At 44.3% G+C, this 13,648-nt stretch overlaps 1 protein-coding gene across 2 annotated transcripts in view; it reads right to left on the bottom strand.

Moving 5' to 3' along the window:
* Nucleotides 1-13,648, bottom strand: part of LPCAT2 (lysophosphatidylcholine acyltransferase 2) — a 56,638-nt gene that overhangs the window by 13,299 nt on the left and 29,691 nt on the right. The window contains exon 12 of one of the 2 annotated variants that reach the window (XM_037141538.2): nucleotides 546-1,140. The exons of the other annotated variant lie outside the window; for it this stretch is intronic. Coding sequence (XP_036997433.2) covers nucleotides 724-1,140 — 417 coding nt within the window. The 3' untranslated portion in view covers nucleotides 546-723. Of the gene's footprint in view, nucleotides 1-545; nucleotides 1,141-13,648 lie in introns of those variants that run through there. 2 annotated transcript variants of the gene reach the window in all.

The following is a 13,648-nucleotide window of genomic DNA, read 5'->3' on the forward strand; positions in this document are numbered from 1 at the left end:
AGCGGCCAGACACTCATTCCCCAATGCCCTTGACCCTCTTTACAAACAGGGAGACAAAACAAAATTGCTGAATGCTCTTTCTACACCTAAAGAACTCTAGAACTTTAGATACCTGTTCCACCATTAAAAAAAATACTAACCTTATATAGAACAGCTTCATCCGTATTCCTGAACTTGTTTCTATACGGTTAAATAGGATTCTGGGAAAGCATTTTTCATTTTTCTTTTGCATAATGGAAATATCAGCTGTGAAATTAGGAGGAAAAACAGGTTTTGAATTTGCCTCCTTCTCACCTTTCTAAAGAAAAAAAACGCATCTCCTGAGTGCTCTCTTGATTGATTCCAATTCTTTTCCCCTCAAAATTTTACTCTTAACAACAAACACCCTGCTCCTTGGTATCCGTCCACTAACTGAGCAATAACCTATTCAAACCCAGTCTCTACGGCTCCGCCCTGCACCCTCATCACACCTTGAAGTCCATAGCAACCCAGCATCTCAAACAGCGGCTACACACACCACCCGCAACATTTCTCATGGAAAATCTGTTTTAATGAAGCAGTAAAAAGCAGGCACACGTCCAGACACTGGTAGGGGTGTTCGAAGAGGGGGCCGGGAGATGACAGCTGCGGGAGCCGTGGTATCAGTGGCAATGCAGACAGCAGCGAGGCGTGGCTTTCGGCCGTCCTGGCCTCCGGGACGGGGCTGGCCTTCTCGTGGCCCGCTCAGGAATACATGGTCAGCTGCAGCCACTCTTGGATGGACACCTGAATCAGCCCATCCGCGTCTCTGTCCAGGGATCTGAAGGCACGGAACATGGCGTCCAGGCGGACCAGGCAGCTGATGAAGTTGTTAAAATCCATGCTCCCGTCATCGTCGGTGTACCGGCGGAGGACCACTGGGTACAGCTGTTCGTGTAGCTGGAAGCCGGCCGCCTGCAGGGCCCCACGCAGCTGGGAACTTCTCAGAGACCCCGTGTGGTCCTGGTCGTACTGCTTGTACACGCACTGCCACTTCTTCAGGTTGTTCCACAGGTACTTGAACTCCTCAAAGCCCAGCTTCCCGTTCGTGTCGTTGTCCATGACGGACACAATGCTCCGGCAGGTGTCCAGGCTGAAGCCGTCGGTCTTCAGGTCCTTGTGCTTGGAAAGAATTTTGTTGAGAATGTTCATGAGGTCGGTGGCACCCACCTCCATGTCCGGTCCAGCCAGCTGTGCAAACTGGTGCCGGAACCGCCTGACCTCCTCACTTTCCTGGGCCTCCACGTTGGCGAAATGCTGCTGGGTGGGAGGCGGTTCTGGGGTATACTGAGCCGCTGCAGCCTCGCTGATCAGATTCACAATTCCTCCAACTAGCCCTCCAATATTTCCTCCTCCTCCTCCTCGCTGACCACCTCCTCCTCCAAGAAGACCTCCGAGGGCTTCCCCAAGGCCTCGATCTGCTCCTTCCAAAAAAGCCTTTGCGAGAAACATGTTTTCAGCTTAACAAGCTGCCCGAGTCTTGGAGATAGATGAAGAGAGCTGAAATGGAGTCTACGGAGCTCACATGTGGAAGAACTGGCTCTTCTGTGCCTGCTTTCACTGTGCCACGCCCTGCGGCGTGGGTGTGGTGCCTTAGACTGAAGCTGCCTGAATTCCGTGAGGTCCTAGCACCTGCCATTTAGAAGGGTGGGGCTCAGTAAAATATCGAGCTCTTCCAATATGTATTCCCAATATATCTAATAACGAGTCATAAGTTAGAGTATGTAGGACAAATGAGAAGCAACAACATTTGTAAATGAACATGCTAACTACATGTTTCTGTATGTCACGGATCTTAGAGCTCTTTCTTGGCACCTAGAGGATGACAGGTGGTTTCCTTATAGGAGGTAAATGATTCAAGGAAAGTGAGAAGTTCTTTTATAAGCGTAGAGTTGAAGAATTCCAGGGCAATGGGAGCCTATTTACCTACTCCCCTTCCTTTAGCAAAGATTTCCAAAATCCAATGTTCTTAAAAACTTGGGCCCTGATTGGTCTGGCTCATTGGGTTGGGCATCCCAAAAGGTCACGGGTTTGATTCCCTGTCAGGGAACGGGCTTGGGTTGTGGGTCAGGTCCCCAGTGAGGGTGTGTGAGAGGCAACCATTGATGTTTCTCTCCCTCCTTTTCTCCCCCCTTTCCGTCTCTCTAATAATTAATAAAGTCTTTTTCTTAAAAGAAAAATTTGGAAGAGGTTTTTTTTTTTTTAATGCAGAGGTCTGATTCTATAGTTTGCTGTGGGGTTTATGAACTACATTAGTGGCATATTCTCTGGGTTGTGACATTTATATAGAAAGATGTACAAATCACAAAGGTCTCGCTCAAACAGCTCCACACAGACTGCACACACCCATGGCAAGAAACAGAATATCATTTGCATCCCAGAAGCCTCTTCGTGCCTCTTTCCTAAAGTAACTAACCCTCTTCTTTCAGGAGTCACCACTCTCCTGGCATCTAATACCACCGGTTCATTTTCGCACTTTAAGTCAATGGAATCATGCAATATATATCCTTTCTGAAGTCTTTAAAAATTATTTTAAATTAACAAATTGCAATGAACTACATAACATAGAATGTACCATTTTAACCATTTTTAAGTGTACAGTCCGGGGGCATTCAGGACATTGTTGTGTAACCATCACCACCGTCCAGCCCCAGAAAATGTTTCACCCTGTGAAACTAAAACTCTGTACCCACTAGACGATAGCCCCCATTCCTGCCGCCCACAGGTCCTGGTGCCCAGCTCCAGGTGCACAGCTCTAGGTGCCTCCTGCAAGTTGAACCACAGTTTGTCCTTTTGTGACTAGCTTGTGTCACTTAGTGTGATGTCTTCAAGTTTCATCCATGTCATAGCATGCATCAGCATTTCTTTCCTTCTCGAAGATAAATAACATTACAGTTCTTGTATGGAACACATTTGGTTTATCCACTCATCCACTGGTGGATGCTTTGGTTGCTTTCTCTTTTTGACTATTGTGAATAATGCTGTTATGACCATGGATGTACAAATATTTCTTTAAGTTTCTGCTTTCTTTTGGATATATACCTAGAAGTACTATAGGACTGCTAGATCATATGGTAATTCTATTAATTTTTTTGACAAGCCATTACACTTTTTTCCATAGTGGTCATACTATTTTACATTCCCACCAACAGTGCCTAAGAGTTCCAATTTCCCCACTCCCTTGGCAACCCTTGTTATTTTCTGTTGTTCTTTAACATAGCCATTCTAATTGGATGTGAAGTACTTTGAATTTCCCTAATGATTACTGATATTGAGAACATTTTCATACACTAGTTGGTCACTTGTATTTCTTCTTTGGAGAAATGTCTATTTAAATTCTTTGCTATTTTTTAGTTGTGTTTTCAAAAAATCATTGTTAAGTTGCAGGTCTTTGTATATTCTGGATATTAACCCCTTATCAGGTATATTATCTGTAAATATTTAATTCTATCCATAGGTTGCCTTTCCAATATGTTGATAGTGTCTTTTGGTATACAAAAGTCTTTATTTGGATGTAGTCTCATTTATCTAATTTTTATATTGTTGCTTGTGTTTTTGGTGTCATATCTGAGAAGTCACTGAGAAATCTAATGTCACAAAGCTTTTCCCCTATGTTTTTGTCTAAGACAAAACAACAGTTTTAGCTCTTTTTAATAATAGTTTTAGCCCTTTTGTTTAGGTCTTTGATCCATTTATAGTAAAATTTTTTAAGATTTTATTTATTTACTTTCAGAGAGAGGGGAAAGGAGGGAAAGAAATATTAATGTGTGATTGCCTTTCATGTGCCCCCTCCTGGGAACCTGGCCCACAACCCAGGCATGTGCCCTGACTGGGAATTGGACTGGCAACCTTTTGGTTCATAGGCCAGTGCTCAATCCACTGAGCCACTCCAGCCAGGAGTAAATTTTTATATAGCATAAGGTAAGGGTCCACTTCATTCTTTTACATGTGGCTATCCAGTTCTCCCAGCAGCATTTTTTGAAAAAAACTATTCTTTATCCATTGAGTGGTCTTGGCACCCTTGTCTGAAATCATTGAGTGTATTTCTGGGCTTTCAATTCTATCCCATTGGCTTATATGGCTGTGTCTGTGCTGTGCTCCACTGTTTTGATTACTGTAGCTTTGTAGTAAGTTTTGAAATCAGGAAGTATAAAACTTCCAACTTTTTTCTACTTTTGTGATATTGTTTTGGCTCTTCAGGGTCTCTTGAACTTCCACATGAATTTTAGGATAGATTTTTCTATTTCTAGAAAAAATTGGGGGTGTTTTTATAGGAATAGCATTGAACTTGTAGATCATTTGGGTAGTGCTTACACCTTGACAATATTGTCTACCAGTCCATGAACACAGGATTAATTTCCATTTATTTGTGTCTTCAATTTCTTTCAGCAATGCTTTATAGTTATCAGCGTACAAGTCTTTCAATTCCTTAGTTTATTCCTACGTATTTATTCTTTTTAATGGTATTATATATACAATTGTTTTCTTAATATTCTTTTCAGATTGTTTGTCAGTGCATAGAAACACAACTAAGTTTTGTGTTGATTTTGTAACCTGCAGCTTTGCTGAATTAGTTTATTAGTTTGAACAGTTTGTGTGTGTGTGTGTGTATGTATGTTTGATCTGCAGGGTTTTTTTTAACATGTAAGATCATGCCATCTATGAGCAGAGTTCCTTTTACTTCTTCCTTTCTACCTTACATGCCTTTTATTTATTTTCTTGCATACTTGTTCTGGCAAGGATTCCCAGCACTGTGATGAATAAAAGTAGTGATCTTAGACGAATGTTTCATTCTTTTATCATTGAGGATGCTGTTGGCTGTGGGCTCTTCATATGTGATCTTTCTTAAGTTGTGGTACTTCCCTTCTGTTCATAGTTTGTTGAGTGTTTTTATCTGAAATGGTGTTGAATTTTGCCAAATGCTTTTTCTTCATCAATTGAGACGATGTTTTTTCCTGTTCATTCTGTTAAGTGGTGTATTACATTGACTGATTTTCGTACATTGAGCCATCTTTGCATTCCAGGAATAAATCCCAGTTTTTCATGATATAAAATCCTCTTACTGAATTCTGTTCACTAGTATTTTGTTCAGGATTCGGGCACCAATATTCATAAGAGGTATTGGTCTATAGTTTCCTTTCCACATGGCTATCAATTTCCATCTTTGGTATCAGGATAATGTTGTCCTCATAGAATGCGTTACGAAGTATTCCCTCCTCTTCAATTTTTGGGAATAGTGTGAGGACTGTTGTTAATTTTTCTTTACATATTTGAGATAATTCACTGGGGAAACTAGCTGGTCCTGGGGTTTTCATGGTTGGGAGGTTTCGTTTTGTTTTTACAATTTTAATTATTTATTTTTAGAGAAATGGGAAGGGAGGGAGACAAAGATGAAGAGAAAAACCTATGCGTGAGAGAAACATCAATCAGTTACCTTTTGCATGTGCCCTGACTGGGAATCGAACTGGTGACCTTTTGCTTTGTGGGATGATGCCCAACCAACTGAGCCACACCAGTCAGGGTTGTCTTTTTTTTAAATGGATTCATTTCTTTCTAGTTGTAGGCCTGTTCAGATGGTCTATTTCTTCGTGATTCAGTCTTGGTACACTGTGTGTTTCTAGAAATTTGTCCATTTCATCCAGGTTATCAAATTTGTTGGCATATCATTGCTCACAGTACTCTCTTACAATACTTTTCATTTCGGTGAAAGTGGTCCTCTTTTCTGTGAAAGAGAAGGTCCTCTTTTCATTTCTTCTCTTATGTGTCTGGATTTTTCCCTTTCAACATTACATCTGTGAGATTTGACTTTATAGTTTTAATAAGTACATTCAGAAGTCAGTCTAGGCCAGGTTGACCAAGGTAACACAATGAGAAACCCTACCTTTGAGACCAAGTAGCCAGGGTGCGACCCTCAGAGGCCTCTGGAAGTTCCTTTGGTGAGCTCAGGGCAAGGTGGTCAGGACATAATAACTAAACTGTTTGGTCCCTTAGCATTTGGGGCCTCAATTTCAGATCCAGGCAGAGTATCGACCCTGCCTCTTTCATAAGGATTCAGTCTCCTTCATTACGCATCGGCGTCTGGGCTCAGTGGTTGGGCTCCAGAACCAACGACATCAGGACTGCTGTGCAGAAGGGTCACGTACTCCCACAGAACACGGGTCATTGCAGTCTTTGTTCACATCTCTACTGTTCATACCGAACCATGTCATCTGTATATCATATTCTTTGGGACTTCGGTGTCACACAGTTCCTCTGAAGGATACAACAGGATTTGAGGTAAGGAAAGAAAAACTCAGAGAAGCTACGACTTGAGGGTCATACAGCAGCTAACACATCCCACTGTATTTTCAAACCACCACGAGCACCCACAGGGTGGGCAATGCATTCTGCCGAGGCAAAGGCAAGGGCAGCGCTTACCTATGGGAGAGACCACGCGGAGGCCTCACGACAGACTGACACCGAGTTCTCCAAACAGACATGGACTATGAAGGGACAGAAGAGCGTAGCATTGGACTGGAGGGGTAAGAGCCCATCTCATAGGTCACTGCGAGAACCACGGACAACTCAAATGTGATGTCAGAATCCAAGACTAGCTATGAAGTGACTTTGTGAACTGTACGATCCTAGACTTGAAGGACGACAATTCTGTTATTAGGGAGAGTAGGGCAGTGAAGGGACATGGCTCTGCTTGGGACACGAGAGCGATGTCTCCTTCTGCCACACCCAGGGGTTTGTGGGAAATTTCCCTTTGACTGGTTTTATGGTAAAACGACCCCAGTAACTGGCCTCTGGGAACACCAAAGGCCAAGTGTCTTCCTTAGTCACAGAGAAGCAGCATCACAAAAGGAGTATCTTCCTTTTAGGGGACCACAAGGAGCCACCTGGCCTGACAGATTTAAACTCAGTCATAATAGCTTCTCTCAGAGGAAATTCCACGGGCTTTTTTTTTTTAGGGTATTACAAATTACCTTCATAGCATCCACTGCCACATAAAACATGCCCCTTTACACCCAGCTGAAGTGTTTTTCACTTTAAATCCACTTCCTCTCATTTATTTCCTGTGAAGATGGAGGCCATTTGGCAAACACTTTCTCATAAGCCATCACAGAACGAAAGACTGTTATTAGATTAACAAGTCCTTTCTCCTCGGGACCCTTTAGCCCCCCGAGGGCTCTTTGTTACAACAGGAATAGCTACTCTGGTCACCGTCTGGGGAGCTCTCTTGTCCAAATCTGGAGACAAAGGGTAGGGGAACAGCCCATGTCGGATAGAAGATCAATCCTCAATTTCAGGGACAAGAGTCACTGAACTTCAAAAGTACACACTGACACATGAAGTGACACTTAAGTGCCACCAGCAACATTATTCAGAATCACCCCTGCGTGGAAACAACCTCCGTGTCTGCCGACGGGTGAGTGGACCAACAAAATGTGACACGGTGGAGGACTACTCGGCACTGAAAAGGAATGAGTGACGTCCTTTACATGGGATGCTATGACATCGATGGACCTCAAAGATATGACATCAGCTGAAAGAAGCCAGACACAAGAGACCATAAACTGGATGACTGCATTTATGTGGAATGTCTAAAAAAGGCAAGTCTACATAGATAGAAGGTCTCTCTCGTACAGTGGCTCTAGAATAACACAGGGGGACACTATGATGGTTGCCTAGGACGGAGGGCGTGGGTGGGTGGCAGGAATGAGAGGTTGAAGGCACAAAGAGTCACAATGGGGTGATCACAGTATTGCAGAGCTGATTGATGGTGATGGTCGCACAGCTTGGCAAATTTACTAAAATTGATCATTGCTTGGTGTGCTTAAAAAAGGGGGTAAATTATATCATATGTAAAATATGCCTCAGGAAAGTTATTTTTAATAAGTCGACGGGACAGTTTATTGAAAAAGGAATGCTGAACAAGGAGTTCTCATGCAGGCCCTGCAATCGACTAGCTGGGCAGCCACTTCCTCCCCGGGCTGGAACCTTCTGCAAAACGAGGAAGACGGGCAAAGTGACACCTAAGTCCTTTTGGCTCTAAAATTCTGTGAGTCTGATTTTCATGTTCCATGAAACCGTGACAGCAGCGTCCTCCTCACCTGGCATTCATTCAGCTTCCTGCTGGTGCCCAGGTCTTCGTACCCTACATGTGATTTCAAGTCAGTCTCTCTTTACCTTGGGTCTGGTCCCACGGCATTTAAAGACGTGGCTACTTACTCTCCTCCCCACTTTGACATAATGTGGTTTTCAGAAATATTTCTGAGTGCAACCTATCAAGTACGAAGCACTGCCAAACACGAGTCAAGGCCGGGGCACTGCCCCAGGCTCTGGCACAGCCTGGAAGGGACGGGCAGCCTTTCTCCCAGGTGAGGTGTCACCCAGCTGCACCAGGGTCTGGACCAGGCCGTCCTAGTTTATCAAGAAGAATGTCACACTGGATGGAACCCAACACCTTTCTAGAGTCCACGAAGATAATATCATTCCTGTTTTCTTCACCATCATGGACTGTCACTCTGTCACAGGAGCAAATTAAACTGGTCTGACACCATGTGCTTGTTACCAAGCCCTGTGCTTTACTTCCTTATGCTCTTGGAGGAAACCAGCAACGGCTCACTTGCTCCAGCCAGAAAGGGAAGGTTTTAACTGCTGCAGTCTCCTTTCCATTTCCTTTGAGCCTCTCCTAGGTACAGCTGTGTGAATGAGCCAGAAACAAAGTAGACGGGCCTCCCACTTACTCAGGGATCTCTAGCACACCAGCACTCAGTGAGGGAAAATACTGTGGTGGACTCCAGGCGGGAGCTTAAGTCAACCTGAAAACTGAGTAGGGAAACAGTCAGACAGATGGGGCCACTGAACTTCCGGGACAACTGGTACCAAATAGAAACATTCATCCATCCCACTCAGAAGGTTAGAGCCTTTTCTTGTTTATTATATCCTATACGTTACAGAGCAGATGTCGTAGAACAAATTCTGATCATCTGAGATTGGAATCAAGATGAGTTCTTTTCACATGAGCTGTGGAATAAATACCATGTTCCCTATCAAACCTGAACCGGAAACGTAAAAGATAGAAGATATTGCTGTTTGTGGCAACAATAAAGCAGCTATAGGCCCTGCCTAGAAGAATGGGCATGGTGGGGTCTCAATAAAACTTTATTAACAAAAGAAGTGTCAAACTGGATGTGGTCCATCTGTTATAATTTGCTGACCCCTGTTAAGCTGATGATAACAAAGGCTGCTGGGAAGTTTTAAGGACTGGACTGGAGGGTCGCTAGTTTGTAGGATACTCCATATCCGATTGAAGGAGGTTACTCTGAGTCTTTTTTTCTGGACTACTCTGTCTGCCTCTTATTGCTATTCTCCCACAGTTCTAACTAGTGGAATATTGTTCATCTGTATAGATGAGGGAAACTGATTTCTAATTCCTAAGCTCCAGTCTAGCACGAGCCCACTCTCTCCTTCCACCAAATACAGTTATGCCCATAAGAGACCAGAGTGAAATAAAATGTAGATGGTGACTTTCTCCATTCTGCAAAAAATTTGAAAATGGTCATGAGTTTTCCCATTTCTGCCTTCTGCCTGGCACTTAGTTCTTCTGGCTTCACCACGTTCTTTGTTTAAATATTAGACAGGAAGAGTACACTTTAGCACCTTGACAATCCATCATTTGTGGCTATTGTAAACCTCTGTAGATCTTTTATTACCATTTCACATTATGTGGTATGAATGCGCTTCTTTATCCCAAGTTCTTCCTGTCTGCCCTGTTCTTGGTCCTAGTTCAAGTGTTAAATCATGGGTGCCAATAATAACAAGCATCCTTGCTTGTTCCTTCCTGCTAGAGAAGGTAGGGCGCTGCACTACGCAGGTTTTCTGCTCCAGCTGAGAGGCAGGATGGGCACGTACCAGGCTTACGTGATTGGAAATAAACAGGGAAATCGTTCTGAGGGGCAATAAGAAACTTTTCTATTCAATCGTACAAGTTGTTCTGAAAGTTTGGGACCATGTGTCCTGCGAAGTCAGAAAGATTTATTATCTGGCTGTTTCACAGAAAACGTCTGCTGGCACCCCCAAATGTGGCTTTGTCACCAGGGAAGATGGATGCTGCTATGCTGATACATGTCGAATGGGACTTGCAGCTGGAGGCAGCGTGTGATACAGTGTAGGAGAGACATACCTCGGCCATTTGTACACGGTTAGAAAGAGGCAGACGGTGAAGCTAGCAACAAAGATGACATGCTCACTGGGACACTCAAGGACTCCCAGGTAAATGAGACGCTGTCAGCCAGACGCCGCGGGGCTTCCCCAATGATGGTGACAAAGAAGGACAGAATGAGTGCTAACGCCGCGATGGCATCGCAGGACATTGTTGTCACTGTAAAGACGACTATCTCATAAGCTGAATTATGAACACCAGACATGCTGAGAAGACGCTGTTCTAAACTAGTGTCTCAGCCCTTGACTCCAATCGTCCAGACATTTAACCAGCCCCAAATGATGCTCTGAACCCAGAAAGTTCGGTATATGTTCATGAAACCAAAGAAGCTAAATGAAACCTAACAATGAAAAGGGTCTTTTTTTTTTTTCAAAGAGCTGGGACCTCCCCAAAGGGAAGCGTATCCAGAGTCATGACTGCGCCCTGCTTTGGACCACGAATGCCACCTCTCTCTTGGACCCTACCTGTCATCAAATATCTGAGAACCCAGAAGAACAGGATCAGAATATCAGAAGGAACTAGAGAGACAGCACATTTTTTAGGAGAAATTAAGACAAAAGGAAGCCATTAGGACATTTTTGTGGACTAGCCAAGAATGTACATGGGGAGAAGGAGTGAGAGAATGTGGGAAGATATTCAGGTCTGTCCTCTGTCCCCAGAACAGCAACCACAACTACAGGAGATGTGGGGGGGAACTGAGAGAGGACAAGAAGAAGAGGGAAAGGGAGGTACAGTAGCAAAGGGACACGGGAGGGGCTCCTGGGAGCCGGCACACAGACTGATGGCTGCCGGAAGAGCAATAGGAACACGCCGCCCTTTCTCTTTCCCGCCCTTCCTCCCCGCCCATTCCCTCATTAAGCATTGAGGTTAGCAAGATAAGCCACTGGGAGAGAAACAAACTATGAAGTTACTGAACTTCCTCGTCTTTCCGATGGAACATTCCCTAGCATGGAAGTGGGTTTGGAGACAGGGCGTGACAGCCAATTGCATCATTGAACTTCTCAAAACAAAGCAAATCTGCACAGGCACAGACATGCAGGTATGTTCCAAACAGAAAAAGAAGAGAGAGAGAGACAAGAGGCAGAGACAGAAGGGGGCAAAAAGAAAGGCAGGGAAGGAGGAAGAGAAAAGACGGTCAAATGCATTGGTCATGAACTCTCTGGACTATTTTCTCTGCCTTCCAGTATGTTGGAGGTCGAAGGAAAAGTGTAATAAAGACCAGCTCCTGGTCTCTATCTAAAGAAGCCAAGTAATGCCATACAGAGAAGGGAAGCTGGCTCACAGGTCACTGATACGTGCCGAACTGTGATGGAGCACGTCCCCTCCCGAGGAGGCCCACCTGTCTCCTGACTCCTAGAGGCGGCTGGAGCCTCGTGTTCAGAGCGAGTCAGTCTGTCTGACGGGGGTTATTTTAATTCCTGGTTCACACTCCCTTCCCCACTCCCATACTCAGGGCTACAGGAACAACGGGGCTGGTGCCAGGTGTCATCAGTCATCCAAAGACAGAACTGCTGTCGCAGCAATCCTGTCACCGCCAGTTATGACAGTTTGACACCTGAAAGAGAGGGAACCCTCTCTAGGTACTATTTTTAATTTTGATGAAATCCTGGGGAGCTTGAAGTCTAAACATCCTCCTCGGTTCCTATTTGAGGTCACTTCCACTGCCCCGTCTCCTGTCCTTATTTGTATGTCCCTGTCATCTTCCTTCCTGTCACCAAGGTCACATTTATAGACACTTTACTGAAATGTACTTGCATGGTTTCTAGAGCCCCACCATGGAAATCTCTCAGACCAGTCGTAGTATGAGTAGAAAGTTCCTGTTTTCCCAGCTTGTAGTTACAGCCAATAATTTTCTTCTCCTTCCCCCTAAATCTTCATTACACTTTACAGCAGCGCTGCAGAAGTACAATTATAAAGGCTTGTGAAGCTCAGACATTTCAGGGATGAGGAAAGGTTATTTGCATAATGTAAGCAAGCCCAGGACAGAGGCCTGGGTACTCCCTGTAGAAGAAAGTTCTTCTTTTTTTTTTTTTTTTTTTTAAGATTTTATCTATTTATTTTCAGAGAGAGGGGAAAGGAGGGAGAAAAAGGGAGAGAAGCATCCACTGGTTGCCTCTGGAACACCCCCAACTGGGGACCTGGCCCAGGCATGTGCCATGACTGGGAATCGAACCAGTGACATTTTGGTTCCGCAGGCTGGCACTCAAGCCACTGAGCCACACCATCCAGGGCAGAAGGTTCTTCATGGTATTAAATAATAGTTCATTTATGAGATCACAGAGTAAGCCATTAGGAATATTAGGGTGCTCTGGGGAGAAAAAGACAAAAAGCTTTGTCCTGGTTTCGGTCATCAGGCTACAATTTCTTTGCAAACTATCTTTTTACCAGGGGTTCCTAGAGACCGGAAACTCCTAGCACCAGAGAAGATAAAATGAGACCATTCGGTCTACCTGTCCTTCTGATGACGACTCGAAACCCTGGTCAGAATACAAAGAGCAGCTACCTCTGCACAACAGGCCACAGCGGGGCGGACTGGTGAGCCAAGTCAAAGCTTGAGGCCCCATCAAAAAGGCGGGGAAAGTGGGGAGGCCTGAGGACAGCAGGACATCGTGAACGGACTGTTGAAAGGAAAGAGCTTTCAACTCCCTGTTGCTTATACAACAAAACTGTCCTTCGGGAACGACTGCAAAATAAAGTCATCCCCGGATGAGGGCGAAGAAAGAGATCCCAGTCCTTGGTATTTACCCAAACCTGTGTTTGCTCAGAAACGTATGCAGGAAGGCTTAGAGTGCTGATACTGGTAACTGCCCCAAACGGGGAACAAACCAAATGTTCCTCAGCTGAGAAACAGACAGACCGAGGATGGCGTGTCCACACAAGGGAACACCGCCAGCAATGCAAGGACAGAGCTCACTGATACACACAACACCCGGGCTCAATCTCAGACGCAGTAGGCTAAGTGAAAGAAGCCAGGCTCGAGAGGATAGACTCTGTTGTCGGGGGTTAAAGGTTGGGGAAGGGCTTGACTACCAAAAAGAGCTACAAGGTGATTTTTTAATAACTGTTGTGTATATTGAGTGTGATGGTATTGCATGCTTCTGTGCATTTGTTAGGACTCATACAACTGTAACCCAAAGAGTGAATAACTTTATATATTAAAAACAAGTTTAAAAAATAGAGAACTTGAAGTCTTGATACACTTCGCTAAGGAAACTGTTTGACAATTCAGTTATCTAAGTTCATGTACTTACATATTCATCAGCAGAAAATTGTATCCCCAATACATTATGGCAAAAGGATAGCCAAGCTTTCACTGAAACCTTTGTTATGTTATTTTAAAATAAAATCTATTGGGTTGTCACCCATTTTGGGGACCGTCCAAATTCTTCAGAATAGAATAGTCCAACCTGGGTCACCAAT

The sequence above is a fragment of the Artibeus jamaicensis genome, unplaced genomic scaffold (assembly GCF_021234435.1).
Source record: "Artibeus jamaicensis isolate MK-2021 breed Jamaican fruit bat unplaced genomic scaffold, CSHL_Jam_final contig_3152, whole genome shotgun sequence".
Classification (NCBI taxonomy): Eukaryota; Metazoa; Chordata; class Mammalia; order Chiroptera; family Phyllostomidae; genus Artibeus; species Artibeus jamaicensis.